This window comes from Chinchilla lanigera, unplaced genomic scaffold, assembly GCF_000276665.1.
Source record: "Chinchilla lanigera isolate Chin_1 unplaced genomic scaffold, ChiLan1.0 scaffold00093, whole genome shotgun sequence".
Classification (NCBI taxonomy): Eukaryota; Metazoa; Chordata; class Mammalia; order Rodentia; family Chinchillidae; genus Chinchilla; species Chinchilla lanigera.
In genome coordinates, this window is record NW_004955494.1 from 7,603,108 (window position 1) to 7,626,486 (window position 23,379).

Below are 23,379 nucleotides of genomic sequence, written 5' to 3' on the forward strand. Positions count from 1 at the left end.
ATACAGAATTACATTCTCACACACACGTATACATATATATACCTCTCAAATGTTATATACATAGAAAAGGTCATTTATATGGAAAAATGTTATTGGTAGTCAGAAAAAAAATTCTCACCTTAGAAAATAAAATAATCCTTGTTTTGTACTTTCTATAAATCCCTTTTATAACCTATCTCCATAACTTACTCATCAAATTGAGATTTTTATGTCATGTTTTAGAGAAAATAGTTTAGTTATAAGAAAATGAGACTATAAAAAAGGCAGTAATTAAATCAGATATAAGGAGCTATGCTCAAAGAGGAGCAAGACTCTGCCTGCATGTGCTACCAGCTGTCAGCTTTCGGAGGCTTCTCTGCAAAGTTCTTCCATAAAGTCCTCCCCGCTTCCTGTCTCAGCTTTGGTAGATCTAAGTTAAGAGAACTACCATGTCTTTAGCTATTAAAAACACAGCTAGCTTTTTAGTTAAGTGAGTAGGTACCACGTTTATCGATATTGAGGCTTCTTCTCCCTCACTTTCCATTTTGTGCGTGTACGGTGCAAAGCCAATTGTCTGTTCCTAGCAGCATCAAATTCTAACTGAAGCTGAAACTCACAGATGTCAGCAGTTAAACAAAAACAAGTAAGGCAGTGGCAGCTAGTTCCTATCTTTTTTTCTGTCCAATATGGCAAAATTAAGGGGAATCATATTGAAGGGTTCTTCTTGTTTAACCTGTGGCTGTAGACTCTGTGATTTTTCTTCTGTTTGAATTACCCAGCTCTTTGCATTTATACACAATAGTCATGCTAATTATTAATTACAGCTTAGGCCAAAGCTCCTTGGCAGTGTTGCTAATGGTTAGCCAAACTCCTTTTGAGGCAGGCTTTTTAAAAAAAGTCTTTCTCTTAATAATTCAAAACAAAAAAACAAATGAACAAACAACTTGTGTCCTATAAAAAGCCTTATATCTTGAAATCATTGCTTAAGCCACTAAGCAAAAAACCCGTAATAGTAGAAAATAATCACTGAGCATTTTTCATGACATGTGTGGGGCTTTAAAATGATAAAGCTTTGGACTCAGCTTTTCCTAGTGTGATTCAATCTGCTTTGCAGATTTTCTATGAATTTTTAATCACTTTTAATTTTCACATATACTCTCTGACCAGTTCCAACTAATGGAACTAAATCTAAGGATTTTTACCTTTCTTACTCCTAAACTGTTACATTTAAGCCTTTCATGTATATCTTTCTTCTGTGTGCATTAGGCTTATAAGTGGGAGAAGGTTTCTGCTCAGATTTTTACATATAACAATTGTTTTAAGACAACTCTGTTTAGCCATCTTAGATGGACCTGAAATATCTATCTAATTGCTTCTGAATGTTATAAGACTTTGATGTAAGAACTTCTACATAATATCTGCTTGGTGACTTTCTTATTTGAAGTGTTCAGAAAGACAGCTATAGGTGAGGTTGCTGCTAAAGATCAACCTTCATGGAAACACACACTACAGGGACCCCAAATTCTTTTCCAGCACATCTGGTACAGCAGCCAGACATAACAGAGGTTGGGATTTGGCACTGTGGTTGGAGAAGGTGTGTGTGGGTGGGACAGATGTCACATAGTGTATTGTCTGCAGCAGACTTCTGACCCTTAAATCTGTCTAGAAATGTATAGCCAGGTCTCTGTTCAACTGTATCTGGAAATGGCAATTTATCTGCTTATACCGCAGTGTGTCCTATAATCAATTTCCCTTCAACCTTAGTGAAGAGGGGTGAGAAATTAGAGCTGCTTAAGAGTCCTCTGAACTGTGTGAAATGGAATGGTAGCTCCATCTTCTCTCCCTCCTTCTTAGATATTCCCAAAGTATATTAATATTAAGGGTTATCAAAGTGCCACAGTAAAGAGATATGCCTTAATCTATTGTTTCCCAAGTATTCAGTCATGAATGATCTGGGCTTCATGGGACATTTATATACAAAATTAAATGAATTCTTAAAAATGGCACTGGGAAGGTTGCTTATGAAGTTGGCTGGACCACTCAGAGAATGAATCAATGATATTAATCTCAGTCATAAAAAAATTTAATAAACTAAACATATCAGATCAGTAGACAAGAAGGTGGACATTAAGCAGGCTCTGCAATTAAGAAAAAAAAGGTGGAAAAGCAGATTAAGCCCTGTGGAGCAATGACTGCTGGTCTCTTACTTTTGAGAGCAGGACCCGAATCTGCCCATTGCTTATATCTAAGACAATGGCCAATGATCTCCCAACAGAGGAATGTTGCCTATGGGGCACATTTCTGAGTGGAGGCACAGGACTGGGAGACTGATTCCCCCCACCTCCCACAGAGAGACACAGTCACTGTTAAGTGGTCACTGCTTCTTACCTGAAAGCATTCTCAGTGACTTTAAGTTTGTGGGTCATGAGTTCTCCGTTCTGTGACTTCACCTCTGTAAATCCCTTCTTGCGATCCAAGAAGCTCTTAACTTCTTCTTTGGGCTGCTTGTCCTTTTTAATCTCATCTTTCATCTAACCACCAGTTCACACCAGGAAGAAACATAAGGATAAAAAATATCATTAGATTTCAGTTGATATTACCAAATAAGGCCCCAAGTTTCAGAAGTAGAATCACCTATAGAATGAATGGTAGAGAAGGGGTCAGGAAAAATTCTTAAAGAGTAAGTGGGATCTTTTGGCTCGTGAACATAGACTTTGACTATGATTTTGGGAAGTCAAGATCATCCCTGTTCTCATGGGGGGTTTTGTTTTGGAGAACCCTGGGGGCGTTATGGTTTGGGAATGATGAAGTTCTGGGACCCCATCTAGGAGTTTTGCTGTTTGCTGTTATCTGTATGGCTCTGATAGAAGAATGGCCAACTAGCTTAGCCAGGTTTCTTCTTGGGTGGAGAGTGAATCTTTGAGAAAGACACAGTGAGGAGGGAAGGAGGAAACCTACCAGGTTTTCGAGATCTGCCAGACCAATTCTGAAGACCACCCTTGTATTTTAACCAAATGAGTAACTGGGTCCCAAGGGTGGAACACATCGGACCTACCTCGAAGAGGAGATGTCAGAGACCCATGGGACCATATCTGTGGTCATCTAAACCACTCAGGTTAGAATGGAATAGCAACAACTCCAAGGTTTACCTTGATTACCATTGCAGGGAATGTTTTAGTCCTCTGGAAGTGTTTTTGTGGTTGTTGAGGAGAGACAGAAGATGATAATGGAGGGTAGGAGCTAGCTTTACTATTTTATGGGTTTTGTGTTACAAATTCTTACAGTCAATGAGACATTATTTCAAAGTAAACTGAATTTACATAGCTTTCAGGGGCATGGAGCAAAGGAGTTTAGATGACTCTGACTTCATCTTCTCACTTATTTTTAAAAGATGAACATGCAAGCAGATGAGGTTTATTATTGTTCTTTTCAGGAAACAGTTATAAAGCCCTAGGGCTCTAAAGAAACTCTGGAAGGAAGGGCAGGCAGTAAGAACTTTGCACTCAGGGGCTACCCAGGACCTTTCCCTTTATCTGACCACTCACCCCAAGCAACCATTCTTCAACACTCTCTGAAAAATTACTCCTACAGGGCATGTTTTTTAAAGCGAGGCACATTTTGGGTTTTTTCCTTTACTCAGGATCCTTCAACAATCCTCTGTCTGATTATCTCTTTTGGGTGTTATTTACTGAATCACTATGGATGGATTATTTGCTGTGGTGTTGTCCCAACTGGTTAAAACTACTCTTTCTCCAAGAGGGTTACACTAGAATGCCCTCCGCAACACTGAAGGGGAGAGCTATTACATTGCCATTATTTGTCTCTGGGAGATTTGTAAGTAAAGAGACCTGGGTTTGGATTCCAGCTGTCAACAACCTAGATGTGTTACCGGAGCAAGTCAACAGACTTCTGAGTGATGCTGGTTCCAGCCATGTATGTGAAAAGAAGGGAGTGGACGAGATGGTCTTTTCTTAATCTTTCATCATCATTTCCCACTGGGTTCCTGATTGATCATGAGAGTCAACAGCAACGGGAAGGAAGTGATAGAGCTTGCTCATGTCTGCCTGGTGGCTGTCTTTGTCAAGAAGTCAGCATTCACTGGACAGGGAGGGGAGGAGAGCATATTCTCGTATTGGCTTACCACTGTTGAGTCCCAGAAACTATGGACTAGAGATTATACCCTATGTAAAAAGTATCTGGAAATACAAATGTAGAGGTGAGTGGGGCTCATCCCAGGCATTCTACTGACACAGATCCTGAGTCAAATCTTGTGGTTTGTGGAGCGCTATGGATAGGAAAATTCCCATGAACTCATCTCTCCTATTTTGCAAAGTATTTCCATTCTCCCCAAATATTACCTGATTTACTGGCCAATAAAGCTGTTTAAAACAGATTTACAAAACAATAGATGTGCAACAGAAGAAAGAAAAATCTCCCACTTCTCTTTCAAGCTCTCTGCCTTTACTGGTAGTGTTTAGGGTGGCTGGTATGCTTCTATTTCCTTTGAAAAATTTTCTGAGAAACGCTCTTACTGCAATTTACTAAAAGTTATTGCTTTTTTTTCTGAAAAATGAATGAATAAAGGAATTCTATAGAGCCTTTATATTTTAAGGAGCATTGTGGGTTGGATTCTATGGCCTTTCAACCCGAGCCCATGGATTGTGAGCTCCTTGGGAAAAGAATGAGATCTTCTAGGTTGAAAAGTTATGAAAAAGAAATCTGGTAGCCAAGCGTACTGAAGGAGTCAATGTGCTTCATACATAGTTAACATTAGTGTACTCATAAGGAAGGCTTTAACCAACTGTGATCATTTGGATAAAACTCTGGTTACTTGGAGTACCAAGTGGCATAAAACCTGGGCATGTGAGAGGTGGGAATTTAAGAGGCTCTGATGCCAGAGAGACTCTCAAACGGTCAAGGGAGCAAGTGGTAAAGGACTGAGATGTGAGTCTCATAGAGCACTGCTTTGCCATTATTTGATTTTTGAATAGCAACAAGACTGAGGCATAAGTTATAGCTCTCCAGACCAGGCTTAGCATGCTTTTCTTAGCTTTAAAAGCCCCAGTTCCTTTCCTAGGTTCCTTTCCTACCATGTAGATGTCTTCTAGCCTCCTTGATATGAAAGTTTCATCCAGGGACAACATGAACCTCCTGAGGGAGCTCATTTTCTACCCTACAGCCACTGAATCAGTTCTGAATTTAATAAGATTCCTGGGGGATTTGCATGCACACTCAAGTTTGGGAAATGTTGGCCTGGAAGACATGAATATCAGGGTCAGTATTGTTGAGCAACTCTGCTAGCCACTTTGTTTTTCTATTAGAAGCCAGAAGTGGGGGAGAAAGCTCCTTGGATGAAGAACTAAAAAGTTTTTATAATTGGAGAGGGGGAAGAGCAAGCTACATTGAGTCTCAAGGTTGGTGATCATCTGTCCCCTATCACTGCCACAAACAGTTAAACCACAGTGGAGACGGATGGAATTTTGCTTGTTTGTGTTTTAAGGCATTGGACAGCCTTTTGGAGATGCTTCTCTGAGAAGGCTCATGTGATGTTTTGTTTACTGGTGGCTAACTGGTTATGCTGCACCGGTCCTTGAAAGGAAGGTTTTAGTTTTTTGTGTGTGATGTTTTTAAACAACAGCAACAACATAACAGAAGAAGAAGTGATTTAAAATGGCAGTCATGTAGAGTGATTTAAAGCCATCTCCATGAAGCAGTAGCACAGTTAACCAGACTGGAGGAAACCTAGCCCCCAACCAGCAGCCCACCTACACAATGTTAAAATAGGAAAACAGACTCTCTTTTAAAAGCCTAGCTTGAAGAGCTTATCTGGCCTTGTGTAAAAGAGAGACCAAAAGTTTTGAGACATTTTAATTTGCTTTTGGGAAAAATGGGACAGAAGCAGGCTGAAACCCTGAGTATCTTACTGAGATGGGAACACTGCTAAACTGATGAGTGCTTTCTAGTTCACAGACACCCTCTGCAGGAATACATTGCTCTGGTTCAATCGCATGGTTGTAAACTGAATTAAATTTCACACATCCAACCGTGCTCACGACAGCCTCTTCTTGCTTGTTTAATCACAGAGCCTAATTTCAGGCCCTCTTCCTCTTATATGTATATTTACCACCTTACTTTGTAGAGGAATACAAGTGGGTCATTTTTACTGGGTTTAGATCCTATGTAAATATCTTTCTTTTCTTCTTTATTTGGAAGCTGAAGTTGTAGTTATTCTTTGTCACAAAATGAGAAGAAATTCCTAATGTGTCTGACTATTTTCTTAGCTGACTCATTAGGGCTAAATTCAGTTTCTCAGTTATTTAGAGGTGCAGGGCTATTGTTCACTTTTCACCCCCAAGCCATCATAGTTCTATTAGAAACACAGAAGAACAGAAATTTTAAAATAACCATAATATGGAATAGGAAGATAGGTCATTATTTTACATGAATCTTATGAAAAAACATTAAAGAAAATAACCCATTTCCTATTTAATCCAATCATCCATTTTCTACATATGGATTTTTCTTTGACACCTTTTAGTTTTCTTAAAAGATGCCACCATGGGTAGAGAAATGTAGCAAGAGTCCATCTGGGTTGGTATTAAATGGCTAAAGGTAGATTTATCAGTCTCAATGGCCAAGTCACTCAGATCTTCTTAGCTCTAATGAGTCAGTTTCACCACTTTCAAGCGCCCTCATTAGATAGAATACAATTCATAAGATTATTTGGGGCTGGAATAAACATGGTGGTTAAGTGGAGCCCAGCTTTCTGCTGTGGACTACGCTGGGGCACCATGTCATTCTACCTAAAACAGTCCCATTTACTCACCTACCTGCAAACCCTTCGGTACCTGCTCCTGTGTGTGCCTCAGAAATGCAATGCAGAACATTTGGCCAAACTTTTCTTTTGGAAATAAAATATCATCTTCAGTTCACCAAATTTTCTACTGAGATGGAGAGAGTAGGAGGGTGTTTTTCCTTTGAAAAGTTAAAGTATTAATCAAAGCCAGTTGGAAATATTTCATGATTGAAATGCATGTAGGATGGCTCAAGGAAAAGTATTAGCACTTAGAAGACAGGAAAGGAGGAAAAGATGGATTGGCTCAGTGTTTTCCAAGCTCTGAGTATGACCCCCCAATAAGAAAAAGTGTATATCACTACCTACAGTGCCCTCTCATATTTTTCTGTTCCATTTCATTTTGTAAAATGCTGATTACCTATTTTTTTTTTTTTTCTTTGATTCAGGGGCTCGCTATGTAGTCCAGGATGGTCCTGAACTCGTTATGTAGCCCGAGCTGACCTCAAACTCACAGGGATCCTCCCGCCTCAGCCTTCTGAGTGCTGGGATTATAGGTGTGCACCACCATGCTGGGCAATTAACTAGTTTTGAGGCACTCTGATTTCACCATTCAATGGGTCACGAGTCATGGCTTGAAAACCATTGAGATCAGGCTTACAGTTTTGAGAATCATCAGACTTGAGATGTCCCGGAACACTGCCTGCTCTCTGTTGCTTACCAGATTATTTCTCAGTAACATTTACCTCTTGTGTTTTGAAAGCAGGCTTGTCTTCTTGGAATTTTTGTCTTTGAGCTTGCCCTTTAGGTCCCCTTTCTTCTTCCTTTTCATTTTCAAGAGCAGTTAAAGTCACTCAGGTAAAAGCAGCCCTTTCTAGCTTACAAGTGCAAGGGGTGTTCAGATCACTGCACATGTGCTGCAAGACAGCGTGGCTCTGGCTGGCTGAGCGCCACATAGCCTTGGTGCCAGTGGCTCTATAGAGTGACGTGGGCTGTTTCTTCCCACCTGCAACCTTCTTATGTGCCTGGCGTTGTGCTCACTGGCATACCTCGTGTGTGTTTACAAACCTCGTGTGTGGCTTGGTGCATTTTGTTTATGATCTCAATTATAGCCAGGTGCACGAGACCCTCGTACAGAAAGAAGCAGAGTGAAAGGCCACTTCAGCTGAGCAACAGAGTTTGCTCCAAAAAGGTGAACATGCAAGTGTCTCTACTTTCTTCTTTGGGAGGGCAGGGTGCAGTGGTGCCAGGTACAGTGCTCTTAATGCAGTCTTGCAGACAGAAACAAAAAACCAAATCTGTAGTTTATGCTATTCTCTCCCCAACACCCCACCTCTACTTTTCCCACCCTTATTCAGACCACAGGAATCTGTCACCCAGACAACGAAAGAAGCAGAACGCATGCTCTTCATTACCCTTCAGGATTGCCCTATCCCTGATGCGTCACTTTCTGCAAGTCCACATTAAGCTAAGGTCTACATGACGGCAAACCAGGGTTTTGAGATCTTAAAAATAAAGGTTCCAAGTGGCTCCTTTCCTCTTTTATCTCCAGCTGATCAGAAGGGGTTTATTTTTGCCTTCTTGAAATGAAATATCTGACTATAATTTTTTTTTTTTTTAATACATATACTGGGGATTGAACCCAGGTCCTTCACACGGAGCTATATCCCCAGACCCTTTTTATGTTTTATCTTGAAGCAGGATTTTGCTAAGTCACTAAGTTGCTTGGGCTGGGCTTGAACTTGGCTCAGCCTCCCGGAGTGCTGGGATCACAGTCAGACACCACCATGCCCAGCTGACCATAATGCTTTATGTCAGTTTCCCACCCTGACTTTTATAATTTTTAAATGTGTCAAACACATAGGTAGGGTGGGACGTTAAGGGCCCCTTGCCTCATGTAGACCTCTAGATAAAGGACAGATGCGAAAAAGAATGCATTCAGATGCAGATGCAGATGCAGAAACATAAGTCAGCACAGCACTGCCACATTCCTCATCACTGGGTTAATTCATTTTTTTGGTAGTCATAACAACCCTGCACAGAGCAATTCATCTCTCTCTGGTTGGCCCAATAAATTTGGTTGGTTATATACTCAGCCATCCATCGACTGCTCCATGCTTGTGTATTGCTATGACCTGAAAAAAATGAATAGCTTGCCAAATGAGCAAGCATTGGATGGTAGGCGTGTGGCCTCAGGCCCAAATTCTCTGTGCATTACATTTCTCATAAGTCACAGGCATCACAGACCAGGTGCAAGTCACTTACTGTACCTGTTTCTTTGGGACAGCTGTCTGAGGTTTATCTTCTTGCACTCGCTTTTCATTTACCCATTTCCCTTCTCTTTTCTCTGGGACCTTCTCCCCTTTCATCTTTGTCTCTTGCATTTCATTCTTTTTCCCTTCTAGCTGCTTTTTTCGTTTTTGTTCTTCTATCCTAGCTTTTTCCTCCTTCTCTGCCTTGGCTCTCTGCCTTTCCTCCTCGGCCCTTCTCTCCTCCTCAGCCCGTCTCTGCTCCTCGGCCTGTCTCTGCTCCTCGGCCCTTCTCTGCTCTTCGGCCCGTCTCTCCTCCTCAGCCCTTCTCTCCTCCTCAGCCCTTCTCTCCTCCTCAGCCCGTCTCTCCTCCTCCTTGATCCTCTCCCTCTCCTCTGCCTCCCTTCTTTCCCTTTCTTGTGCCGCTGCTTTTTCTTCTGCTTCGATTCTTGCTCTCTCCTCTGCTATCTTTTTTTCTTGTTCAGCTTTAATTCTTTCCCTTTCTTCTGCTTCCAACCTTAGCCTCTCTGCCTCAGCTCTTTCTCTTTCTTCCTCTTCTATCTCTTCATTACGGGAGGTCTCCCCTGAGCCTTGGTCCCTCTCCTCCTCTAGTTTAGATGCATCTGCACTAATCTGCCCATTTTTCAACACCATTACCACCGTTTCCTCTTCAGTCTCTGCTGTTTTCTCTTCCACCATCGCCTCTACCTGGTTTCCTCCAATGCTCCCTTGCTTTGGCTTCTCTTCTTCCTCTTCCTCCTTTTCTTTTTCTTCTTTCTTTTTGTCTTCAGCATCCTGCCAGTCATTCTTCTGGTAGGACTTGGTGACAAGCTCTGTTTCTTCCATCTCATATCTTTCTTGATGACTCTCCCTTTTTTCTTCCTTCTCTGCAGTCTCATTCTCCGCCAGGTTGTTCTGCATTCTTCGGCTTGGTGGTGACAGGCTGGCATCTGTTACTGTCGGGTCAAACTCCTTCTGCCGCTCTAGCGCTTCCTGAAGCCGTTTTTGGCGTCTCTCTTCTCTCCGAGCCAGACGCTCCAGTAATGCAGCTTCCTCATCACCTTCTGCCTGAGTGTTCGTGGTGGTTGGCTTGGCCTCCTCATCAGGGACACTGTACAACAGAAAGAATAACACTGAAAACAGCTTGCTGGTTAATCAGCCAGCTACATTCGCAGCCAGTGCTGCCTAAGACCAGAGCACAGACATCAGGAGTTAATGCTCACATGCTCTCCGATTTCAACGGACCCCATGCAGGCCTTGGCCTTTGGCCTTTCTGACATGGTCTCAACATGCTGGCAGTGCTTTGAGTATGAATGGCACCTAGGGAATCCTTCAAACAAAACTGATGAGCATCAGTGTATCAATACTTTAGCTTCCCTTTCCCTCTGAGTTGGAGAACTCGGAGGTCCATGCTCCACACAGGCTCTTAAGGTTCCCAGTGGAGTTAGGTTCCACAGGCCCACCGTGGGAACTTGCTTGGTAATACAACTCATATTTGGCTGCTTTCCCATCCCTGTCTCACTTCCCTACATCCCTCTAGTGTTTCCTAGGTTCACTTTACAAGTAAACGATTTGTACAGCAAACATGTACTAATAAAAATAAAAATTAAAAACAACACCAACAAGTAAACTCCTTGTGCTCAGATCTTTGTTTTAGAATCTGCTTCTTTGGGAACTCAAACTGATACAAGGATCAAATCAAAGTAAGGAGTCATGTGGTATTCTCACAGGCCACCAGGTCATATGGAATTCCTGCTCTTGATCGGTGCAATGGGAGGCAGAGAGAGGGTGTACGGGTCAGTGTGGAGATTCTAAGATCGTGCCAGTGACCCCAAGGGAGACACATCAGCGTGTCCCTCACAATCCATGCTTTTCCTGCCACAGTCACAATGGTAGTGGTGGCCGATCAGGATTACATTTCTTACCTCTCTGCTTCCTTGTACCTAGGCAGGACCATGTGACAAACAATTGCTGTTGAAATGTGAGCAGACCAAGGCAATGAAGAAGCAGAGGAGCATTCTCTGTCCTCCTTGTCTCTGTCTGTGGCCTGAATTAGAAGACTCCACCCATCCGTAGGGTTGCCAGAGTCACATAAGAAAGGAAGATAGGTAACCGGTTCCCCTGACTAGACAGAAATACCCACGATGGACAGGTGGAGGCTATTGTATCAAAGTACTAAATTTGGGAGCTTATTGTCATAGCAGCAGCATTGTCTTAACCAATATATACACTATCTACCTTCCTTGACAAGATTTTCATGAACTAAGGGCTTCTTATTCTTTTTCTTCTACAGTAGATAAAGGTTAAATTTAATGTTGATTAAAAGAAAAGAAAAGAAATCTCTATAAAACCAAGCCATACCATGTCCATCATCTCCCTAATTCTTGTGGGATGCTGGATACAGCCCGGGCCAGGAGTGTTGGTGTCTCTTGGCAGAAAACAACTAGTCATGTGATATCAGAACTGAGACCGGAGCTGGAAGCATGTATCTTGCAATGTTTAGAAACACCATCAAATTTCATGGTTCATACCAAACTTGGCCCTTTTGATGTTCAAGTTCACTTAATGTTGGAAAAACACACTTCATATTAAACAACAGAGTACAGTAGAGCAAAGCTTAGATTTTAAGCCTTCTCAGTCTTAGCTATTGCTGCAGGATGTTGTCTCTATGAATTAAACCTCTCAGGATTAAATGTCCAAGAAAAGACAAAGAATTTAGCATTTAAGGAGACAAGTATACACACAAGGCTTTGTGATCAACTGAATTCTAATAATTTTTAGAAAGGTACACAAAATTCCAGGGTGCTAGCCAGTCTAAAATACACTTAAGAACTCAGCAGATTCTGTATAGCCACAAGGAAAATATGTCCTTTTGTAGCCAGTTAATATGTCAGAGATAAGCCACGTATTCACAGACCTGAATATGCTTTCCTGAAAAAAGAACTTTGAATTCAATTAGCATCATGAAATAACTAATTATCAAATGTGAAAGCAGAAGAGAAACACAAGTAGAAGTAAGACTTTCACAGCAGAAAACCATAGACCAGCTTTTATCATTTTAAGCCATTGCTGATGCCTCACTAATAATAAGATTTAGGAAAAGCCTCGGGATACTATTTAAAAATTATTTTTTTCTGTTCCTCATCCTTCAGCTTAAAAATACAAAGGCATTGAATGCTGCTCTCCTCTGTAAGATTCTGATGACAGTGACATTTATTGAGTGCTTGCTATGTGAAAGACCCTGTGCTTTTTACATGCACTGTCACATAATTTCAGAATTACTTAACAGCCTTTGATGGAAAGTAGAATTCTACTTCCATTTAGGTGAAGAAACACAGTGAAAGGCCATATTGGGATTCAGCTGAGCCCAGAGAGCATACCTGTGTCCCCTTTGCTATGTTCCCCAATCCTGAGCTACTTCCCAGGGGACCAAGTTTTGTAGTTTTGTGCTTCTGTGCAGGAAATAGTTGTATCCTAGTGTCTACATCAACTTGGTCATCCAATCTGATTTGTGGCCCAAAGTGGTCACAAAAGCAGCAGTAAGATCAATGATAAAGGGTTGAGTTAGGCTGGAAACGAATGCTTTGACTGACAAATTCCATCCAACAGACACAATCAAGAGATTCCCCACTCTGAAGAGCACAGTACCTGTTCTGGGCGTGAACCTCCAGCTGGTCAGTCACCTGTCCCAAGGATTCTTCCTCTTGCTTCTGCCTCAGCCTCTCCTGTCGGGCTCGGCGGCGCCGTTCCCGTGCAGCCTCTTCCTCATCATCGTCATTTCTCTGATAGGCGATTCTACAACATCGCAAAGACAAACCCTGAGCATGTCTGCAGCCAGCTGTTTTCACCAACTTCTTGGCAGGAACACCCACTCCCTTTTCTGAACTTGGCTATTAACGAACCACAGAGTTCTAGCAAGATGGCTGGCCCATCCCTTAAGTTTGGAGGCCCCCTTCACTAGTTTTCCAATTTTTGAGTATTTGAAAAGTATGAATCCAGGAACTGCAAGGGGTAATTTACAATGATCAAATAGCTGAAGCTACAAAAATGTACACAAAATGAGGCTGTGTTTGGGGAGGGTGGGTGAACACATTTAGATTTCTTCACTAAGCTGATTATCACATGTAAGACTTAGAAGCAGAAATCCAAAGTATTGAACTTCAATAATAAAAATACTTCTTTAAAAAAAGATTTAGTAGGTTGAATGAATTATTTGTGCAGGTGATGTCACAAAGACCAAAAAAAGAATCAAGTTATACTACCAAATCAAGAATTTGGTATTAATAAACCCAAATGGCTTATTAAAATCAAGAGCAGGATATCTTTAGTTGGATTTTGTTTTCCCCCCTGGAGACAGGGGATATTACTGACAGTTAGTAGGTACTTCAAAGTCAGTGCCTTAGCCCTGGATATAGCTCAGCGGCACAGAGCCTGCTGGCAAGTGTGAGGTTCTGAGTTCAATTCCTGGTACCAAAAATAAACAAACATAGCCCAAAGAACAAACAAAGTCAGTGCCTTGTGAAGTGGTGACTTGGGATATTCCCTAAAACATCCTTTAGTGTTGTCACCCACACACTGGGCACAACAATCACTGCAGGTGTATTTAGCTGGAACCCCAAGGGCTGAGGTGAGTAGAAGAGCCACAGAGGGGTTCACACAAGTTCCTTTTATTTAGTTTTTATAGTTTCATCTGAGGCAAATGCCTATTTGGAGAAATTATACAATCAGTATTACTATGCCAGAAATGTTTCCCCCAGTACTTATTTCCAAATAAAGAATTGGGGCTGTGGAACAACAGATGCCCAAAGTCAAAAGGAAATAGCCTGCGTGGTTAGCTTGACAGCTTTTGGTGCAGACACAGAATGCCAGGAGGCTTGGGTAGAGCTGCTGGCCTAGGGCGGGCTCGTATGGGGGCGGGGCACCGGCTGAGAAGGGATGGAGGTGAGGTTGAACTGCAGGGAGCTGCTTTTTACCCTGCAAAGTTAAAATGTTTTAATTATAATCTTACTTACACATCTGCAAATAGAAATCCATACATGTAAATGTTTCATGTTAATAATCCTTTTTAAGATTGTGGTAGGAACACTTAACATGAGATCTACTCTCTTAGTAAATTTTAAAGTATAGAATACAGATTGTTAACGCAAGATTTAATGCTGTATGGCGGGTGTGTAGAATATGTGGATAATTTTTATATAACTATAAAGCCAAAATAACCTTCCAATTAAGAAAACCAAGCATCAAACCATACAATGGACACCAATAATCAGTCATATGGTACAACTGACCGGTGATGGTTTGCTTGTGTTAGATTTATAAACTGTGCACTCTGAGGCTTGGATCTAGGACTTTATCTCATTTATGTCATCTTTTGCCTTCAATACTAAAAATGCTACAAATACTGTTTCCACCTACATAGGCTACAAATCACAAGATTAAAAAATTTGAAGGTTGGTTTGCTCTTTGCTACTTCAGCAAATCTGACTTCTGCCTGTGTACAAGACTCACATGCCAATATAAATAAAGTGTCATTTAGTAATTCTATAAAATGGACTGGTAATTTTCCACAAATATGAAGAGAAGGGTAGTGTGGTGGAGTTAATGGATAACTGGATTAGGACTTAGAAAACCTGGTTTCCAGAACTGATCTCTCAGGAACGGGCAGCCCTTGATTACTCTGAGTTAGATCTTGTCTGTGTCTGACAATGGAAAGCTATAATGGATATGTTACAACGAAGCTTTCTAAATTGAAATAGTTTCTTGTTCTTAGGAAAGTTCAGTTAAGGAGCTGCTCTGTGAGGAAAGATGGGTTCAATTTTAGACTTGTTGAGTTTGAGGTGACAATGTGACATGACTGGAATGTTCCTTTCTAATTCAATCACATCATAGCTTGCAGTGGAAAGCTCTTCCCAGTGGTTTGGCTTCGGCCTTCAGATTCTTGGCCTAATAGTCTCTTGGCTTATTAATCAGTAGACAGCTTTCACCACGGCAGAGAGAATGAGTCCTTATGACTGCTTCCCAAACTAATCAAGCAGAAAGTCTTAATTTGTTCTTTTATCTCTCTGGATCAGCTCTGAGGTCACAGCTATTAGTTGGAACCTTCTTCTTCAGGACAAGCAGAGGACATAAAACCTCCATGTAGGGCATCCTTATGTCAAAAGCAACACTCCTTTCTCTTATGGGAATCTGATTTTAAGATCTCATTTCCCAATGTATTTGAAAAATTGAGATTTTTTATTTTCCCCCTTCTACATACCCAATGAGCCTCGTGGCTGGGTGTTGCTAGCTTTTGCCTCTGACCTGGACTAGATTTTCCACTTTGGCCAGGTCACACTTAATCTTTCTCACTCTTAGATTTCTCATCAGAGGAGTGACCAGAACAACTGGATCCTGTGTACTATCTTGTCTCACTTATTGTAGCTTAAAATTTATTGACAGTCCCTCCCCATTGAAAGGAGGGACTTTTCCTAAGATACACAGTTCTAGAGGCAAATTTGTAAAGTTCTTTCATTCCTACTAGGAAAGGAAGGTGTAAAGATTGTACAAAGTTAAGAACAGTAATAAAAAGGGCTAATCGTGACGTGCCTTGTTGCCACCTCAAGAGCATTATCAGTTGACTTTACACTTCATAAGTGAAATTGTGTCCATGCCAATGACTTGAAATGTGTGGAAAGCCTTCCACTGTGAAATTCTCTGCATTGACCCTTAGCATGTCAAGCGAACTACACCCTCTGAGCTTTCAGGTATTTCCCAAATCGCCCTGTCCTTCATGCTTATACCATAAGTTTATTACTTTTTTGTTTAAAAATTGAAAAAATTCACTTTTTTTTTCCTAAAAGTAACAGACCATTTTTAAAAGCCAGACAACAAAAAATATATGAAGGCAAAAAGTAAAATATCATCTCCCCTGAATCCTACCAGCCAGATATGAACATGATGAATATATGACATATTCTATAGGACCTTTCCCTATGTGTTCATAGTATTTACATTTTATAAAGTGGGATCATGGTATATATATCATTTCATAAATAATTTTAAAATTTACCCTATTTATTATTTAGCATAGTAACAAAGTATGATGTCAACAGAAACAGTAATTACCATATTACATATGGTAATTATATAGACATACTATAACTTAACCTATTTGTTTTCAACATTATGTTCTTGTAAACAATGCTGCAAAGGACATGATTATATGCACTGTTTTACCATTTATGCACTTATTTAGGAAAACTCAGAAATTAGAATTCCTTGAGTTTATTAATATTGTGAAGGCTTTTGATAGGCATTGATAAACTGCCCTCCAGAAAGGTATTTAACACCAGCAATCTATAGGAGTGCTAATTTCACCATAAGAAGAATTTGTCCAAAAAGACAGACAGTAGACAGGGTCTTAAATATGTCCAAATGATAGCACAAGTTTTGCATTATGTCCTAGTAAAAGATAAAGTGCTAACATTTCTCATTTTCCACAAACCAGATTTAATCTTCTGTGAAATGCTACTGACTAGTAAAAATCATATCTAACTAACCACTGGATTGCAACGAAAGCTGAACAATCCAATTGTTCTTCCATGAAAATTCAGCAGATGCCACTATTAACTAGTTCTAACGTATCCTACAGTACAACAGATGTTTCCAGATGATGCAGAGGCTGTGTAAAATCTCAAAGTGCCTCTGAGTCATCTAAGAAAACCGAACTGTTTTAGAGTTTTAATCATGTGTGCTTTATTGTCATCTATCTTTTTAAAGTCTTGCAATCTGCAAATAATCTACTAAGTGGCTCTTTATTAAATAAAATGTCTAACCAGATTCCATGAGCTTCCTTTCCATGCAGGTCATAAGAGGGTTGATGATGGAGCAGTCTCTATTTCTTGATACCTGTCTTTGCTCATCTTGTGCCACAAACACTCAGAGAAGGGCATAATCCACCTTTCTGTACGAAGATCAGTGTTGCAGACAGCAAAATGGCTCATTGGATATTTGGGAGAAAGAGAATCTATTGTGCGCGTGCTCATACATGCATGTACACACCTATGATGAAGCACAATCTCAAGAGCCCACTACCACTGCATGCTGCTGTCTGATTTGTGTCAGTGATATGAAGAAATAGAGAGGACTAACTCTTTTCCCATTTCCAGAACTATTGCTTAATTAAAGGCCTTTGTGTTACAGTATATGAAAAAACAGACCCGTGCAAGAGGAAAACCCTCGCGTATTGCTGTGGTTTTAGCAGCAACTACCTTAGACCCTTAACACCAGAGCTCTGCTGTCTCAGTGGAGTCAGCTAAGAGGATGACCATGTTATACTCTGGGCCTTTTAGATATAAAATTCAAATAAATGAAAGGCTTGTGGACCTGGAAAATAAGAAAATCAATGAGGAGTAAGCGCCTTTACATTGGGGTCCGTGAGGTCTAAACACATTCCAGGTGAGAGAAGGAGGACGTGGCAGGGGTTTCTTGAGCCATACATTAGTTGTCTTCTTGCCTGTGTGCCTCCTTATTGCATAGTCTCCATCAAGTACCGTATTTCTCATGGCTTGCACAACACTGGCAAAATTCTTAGGATCATTTTACTTCCTGTTCCTCGTAGTTTGAAGAAGTTGTCCTTACTTCCTTTCATTTTTGTCTTTTTTCCCCCATTCTGCTAATTTTCAGATTTGACACTACAGGATATGCTCTTTATGGTTTTCAGGTTAAGGACTGACAATAACATTTTATTAACAGAACAAGATCTCTTCGCAGGAAACTCTGTTTTAAAACTGAATAAAAAATAATAACCATTTTTCTTGGGGCAGGGGGCTGATTTTATATGTTTAGGAACATTAATGACCCAGAGAGACAGAAAAGTAAGTACAGTAAAGCCTATAGCAAATATACCTTTAATTATTTTATGATGATAATCACAGTACTGCTTTGAATAATTAACTGATAACCAAATAGTTAAATTGTTTGGGCTTGCAGTCTTGCTATCCTATATATATATATTTACATATATAGTATATATGATAGAATTACTATTTTGCAATTTTTAAAAATGCAGTAATATGTTTCATGACATGTCAAAATTTGGTTTGCTAAGTCATATCTTATTTTTACTATCTACTGAATAGGATTTCATAGTTTGTTTACCATTCTCTGATGGGTAGATATTTTGGGTTTTATATATATATATATTTTTCCTATTGCATATAATAGGGATACTGAGAAGTAGAATAGGCTGTTCATTTAGATTGAAAAGATTCTGTAAAAATTCTCTTCAAGTCCTGTCATTCCAGTGTGCATCCCTGTAGCCCTGTCATTTCAAATAGACAAGTTAGAGCAATACATATTAAGAGGATATATTGCTAACTATAGGCTTAGGAAAAATATTCAGTCTTCTATATGTTGTATAGTAGTGGATTCTAACATTTTAAGAATGAGTATTTTCTTAAAATGCTAAGAAAAAATTAAGATAGTATGACAATTTCTTATGGTTTTGTTACTTATGAATAAATTGTTTCACAATATATAAATTCCACAATCCATGAAAAGAATCTACATTTTATAAACCATCATATCTATACATATTTGAAAATGGGTGCTTCTTATGCAAAACAGTTATTTATCAGACCGTAGAAATACACTTGATAGGGGAAAGAATTTGGGAATCTCTTTCCAAAGCTTCACAGCTGGAGAACCACCACCTAACTGAAAAAGCTTATAAGAATGCCACTGAACAGAATTTGAATCGTTGCTGTCAAACACTTTTGGGTTCTCAATATGTCCTGTGGTTCGTAAATGCATATACACACATAGGTACATGAGCAAGCTCACACATTCATTGAGAAAAACCTCAGAGAAAATAAAAGGCTCAAGCTATAATGAGGTCTAGTTATGAAATACCCCTCTCAGATCAAAGTTTCTAAGTCTCTCTGTTTTGCCTAATTGTTTCTGCCATATTTCTAATGCTGCACCTAAAATTCCAACCCACTGAATAAATTGACCATCTAAAAGAATGAATCTTACCCAAGTCCACAATTCACAACCACTTATAGGCCAGTAGACAGTTGGCTGGATCCCAAGATCTGCACTAATAACTGTGTCCCTCTGTACTTCCAATCTCATGCAGCAAGGCAATTGAGAAAATGGTGTTGGTTAAAGGAGATTTCCAGCTGGTAATCAAGACACTCAATCACGGCACTGTCTTGCTGGACCTAGGGAGGTTTCTACAGCTTCTGCTTCAGATGCAGGCCACATCCAGGAAGAAGACATTATTATTACTATTATGATTATTGCATTGCCATCACTATTAACTCTGTCAATACCACTGTCTTAATATGGGATCCAATTTAAAGACTTAAAACCCCATGTGTGTTGAAAATATATTCATCAACTATATGCAGGCAAAAATGACTCATACAGACTTTCATTATTCTTTTTCATATACCAGAAACCCCAGGGATTTTCCTTCCTAATGTGAAATGCAAGCAGATTTTCCAAACACAGCCAATCAACCCTAAACTTCTCAAATACTCTTAGCAAAATCTCAGGCCATGCTGTGATCCAGAGGAAAAATCCAGAGCTACTGAAGTGAGTCATATTTGCCCAGAAGACTTACAGTATGTTTGAAAGTTAAAATAAGTTTATAGATACATTCCAGGCTCCTGAATGTGATTTTGTTTATTGGTGGTGTCTACAAAATGTTGTGGTTTTATCTAATGCCCATAGAGTCCAACTCTGAAGTTTTTCCTTGGAGTCTTTAAAAGGACCAAACAAACAAAAAACATACAATAGATTTACAAATTTATCAGTAGCCAATAGTGAAAGAAACCCTCCTGGACTTAGAGGATCTTTTTTTGGTCGGAGGAAGATAAAAATGTATCATGTCATTATAGCTGTCATTGCTGTGCCTCTTACTGGGGTGAAGGTACACAAAGATATACTGGTTTAAAGAAAATTATTCAGGAGGAGATGTATGTTTCTTTTACTTCATCTATTTGCCCTTTCCCACCCTGTCTCCTCTTACATACCAGCATTTGAGTCACTACAGTTTGTACACTAACCATACATTTGGTTTTTCAATAATAAAACATTGTGTGGTTGCAAATTTTAGCATTTTTGTTTAGCATTATGTTCATTTCCTTTACACAGTCACGACATCCCATAATAACACAGGTTCTTTAAGCACAGACTATGATGGGGAAAATGTGCTTCAGAGCATGAGGCAGCGAGAAACTTCTTGTGTCTTCTGTAGCAGGCTAGTTATTACCACCATTATGACTACAACATCTTGTCCAGCCAACATATCAGGTTTGATTGATCATGTAGAGAAGGGGACTAAGAGTTTTGATTCTGACTCTGAGTTATAGGAGATTCTAGAATGTTCTAGAATGGTCCTGCCCCAGAGCAAGCAGATCCTCAAGCTATGAGTCTCATTTTTTTTGGTACCAGAGATCGAACTCAGGACCTTGTACTTGCCAGGCAGGCACTGTGCTGCTGGGCTATATCCCTGGCCCGAGTCCCATTTCTGAATTGATGAACTTATCCACAGAAAATTTAAAGAATGATAGATTCTAATAGTTTGGATTCATTATTTTAAATAAAAGACTTTTATCATTAATTACATTGTGCCCGTATATGCTTGTATAGTGTACAACCTCTTTAAAGCATACTAAAAAAACAAACACCCACATACCTACTACCCATCTTTAATAGTATCAACACCTTTGGGATCTTATGTCAGGAGGAGATTTATCAATCTTTATCAATCTCCTCCAACTAATTACTAACCTGAACTTGGGGGAGATCTTAATATTATCTTGCTTTTTCTTTGTAGTTTTGCCACCATGGTATGTATCTCTGAATAACATTATTTGTTAAGCTTTTGCTTTTTGAAAACTTTACATAATAGAAATGTATACATGAGTTCTGTGATTAGCATCTTTTCTATAATATATTCTTGAGATTCATCTATGTTATATGAGTACCTGTAGTTTACAGTGATAGATGAGGCACAAGATTTTCCAAACATTCTTCAAATTATAGTTAGGATGAGATAAATGTTTAACTTCTTTTTTAACTAGTACCATTTTTTTTAAAGGTCCATAAATGGTCTGTGCTATTCACTAGACTTAAAATTAAGACAATATGGATTTAATTCCTTATTATCAATTTTCTCACATTTCTTTTTGATTTGCTTTGTTTGTAGGGCTGGAAATCAAACCCAGGGTCTTGCACATGCTCAGCATCTATTCAACCACTGTGCCACATCTCCATTCTTCTTACATTTCTTTTTCTTTTTTAAATCTATTCATTTTGTCACAAATAGGATGGAATGTATACCATCTTTTATATCCCACTTTATGAAAAACAATAAGCTTGCATAGCTACAAATATCCACTGTTTAATATCTATCATCTATCTATCTATCTATCTATCTATCTATCTATCTATCATCTATCTAGCTATCTAGCTATCTGAGACAGGGATTCACTATGTAGTTCAGGCTGGCCTTCAACTCACTATGTAGCCCAGGTGGACCTTGAATTTGGGGCAGTCCTGCTGCCTCAGCCTCTGGAACGTTGACATTATGGACATGCACCAGCATGCCTGGCCTTTAATTTTTAAATATTTTTAAAGAATAGGTATAGAAAGAGTGATGGTGGAGAAGATATATATTGCTGTTCACTTGGTTACTTCAGTGAAATTTTTGTTGAAATGAATTTATAAGAAGAAGAGTCCAGGAAGCTAATTAAGATAAAATTTCCCAATCTCCTTTCTCGATTTCTATTTTACTTAGGATTCAGCTGGTATAAATGTGGCTAATGCAGATAAACCCATTTATTACCTCTGTTTTCATAAATATTATCTTCTCTATGTTCCCAACCATTCAGTATCTAATAAGAATCTTAAACATGGAATAAACACTTCAAATAAATATGAATGCATTAAATATGAAAACATGAATGTTAATGATCTTAGGCTTTTAAAAATGTTTTCAAACAAATGTAAAAATCTAATTAGGGATGTTTTATGGCTGCCATATCTATTAAAGAACAATTTTGCTTTAATATAAACAATATGTGGACAATAAACATTTGGTTCAGTCAATTTTTTAAAAGTGAAAAAACATGAGAAAACAATTTAGATCCAAGTGTCAATGGCCAGAACCACTGTTTTGCGAGCTCTTTCTCTTGCGTAAAGGTCTGGACCTGGACACTCAACTGACCAACACTTGCTCCAGAGAAGAGTATTGGGGTAGTCACACATTCCACCAGCTGAGTCGGCTGCAACTGCAGTTGATGAGTAAACACAACCTCCTAGAAACAGAAATTTCCATGCTCATCCTCAAATGTCAAGAGTTGACACTTGGAGTGATCTAAAAACTTCAGTTTTAAGGTGGGAGTGGTGGTAATCTCTATAACCCAGCACTCCAGGAGGCTGAGGTAAGAGAATGGCAAGTTCAAGCCCAGCCTGGGCAACTTAGCAATTTAGGAAGACCCTGTTTCAATAACATAAAATAAAACTTCAGTCTTAGTTGCAAATTTGAAATAATTGTGTGATACAGGATAAAAGCCCATAGCGTCACGTGGTTGAGCTTCAAATTATGAGACCGCTATCACATTGGCAAATATCTGACAAATGAAATAAAGTAACTGGAAAAATGAAAGCAAGATGTCTGTAGGTGGAGATTATAAGCCTGTGACTAATTAAAGGGAATCCCCGTAAGGGAAAGTGGTCTCGCAGCCGTGCTGACGGAAACAGCACACAGCCTCTGGATACCGCCAAGTCAAGTCACATATCCTGTGTCAGCTGAGTGAATTCTCAGCATCCTCTCCAGACAGGCAATGTTTAAATGTGGGGAAATTTATGGGTAATGGATTTTTGTAACAGGCTTTTATGATCCTTCTGTCCCCGAAAAGTGCCCTCTGGAGCTTTTCTGCTTCCACTCTCATTTTTCTTAATTGGAAAAAGATTTACTATTCATTTCCTCCTTCCCAGCTTCCTCCATTCGGGTGGCATAGCCTCCCCTGTCTTTATCCCCTCTGAGTCCTTGATCTCTTCTTCAGAGACAGAAAGCTCTAACTGACTGACAGATGCGACACTGGGGTGTTGTTTCCAGCACTGCTGGTGAAGGAAGTGACTGTCGTGCTAACAAGAAAGCACATTTGGAGGGCTTGCTACCTCCGACCCCGGAGGAATTCCACAAGCTCATCTAGGGTCCGCAATGTACCCTCCATGTGCTGGAAGCGCACAGCTTTGTTTACAAGTGAAGGACAACCTTGACTGGAGACAGGAAATGGAAAATGAAGGGACACATCCTGCGTGTTTTGGCCTTTGGAAAGAACGCTGATTCTTGCAGGGGACTTG

The 23,379-nt window shown here is 39.7% G+C and overlaps 1 protein-coding gene across 6 annotated transcripts in view; it reads right to left on the reverse strand.

Moving 5' to 3' along the window:
- The window catches only part of Cald1 (caldesmon 1), a 97,397-nt gene that overhangs the window by 24,946 nt on the left and 49,072 nt on the right, over nt 1-23,379 (reverse strand). For 4 of the 6 annotated variants that reach the window (XM_013504983.1, XM_013504984.1, XM_013504981.1 and 1 more), the window contains exons 3-6: nt 12,670-12,816; nt 9,043-10,132; nt 7,519-7,596; nt 2,368-2,510 (exon numbers count right to left, since the gene is read on the reverse strand). In XM_013504983.1, coding sequence (XP_013360437.1) covers nt 2,368-2,510; nt 7,519-7,596; nt 9,043-10,132; nt 12,670-12,816 — 1,458 coding nt within the window. The remainder of the gene's footprint in view (nt 1-2,367; nt 2,511-7,518; nt 7,597-9,042; nt 10,133-12,669; nt 12,817-23,379) is intronic. The other 2 variants (XM_005405503.2, XM_013504985.1) reach the window with 1 other exon arrangement.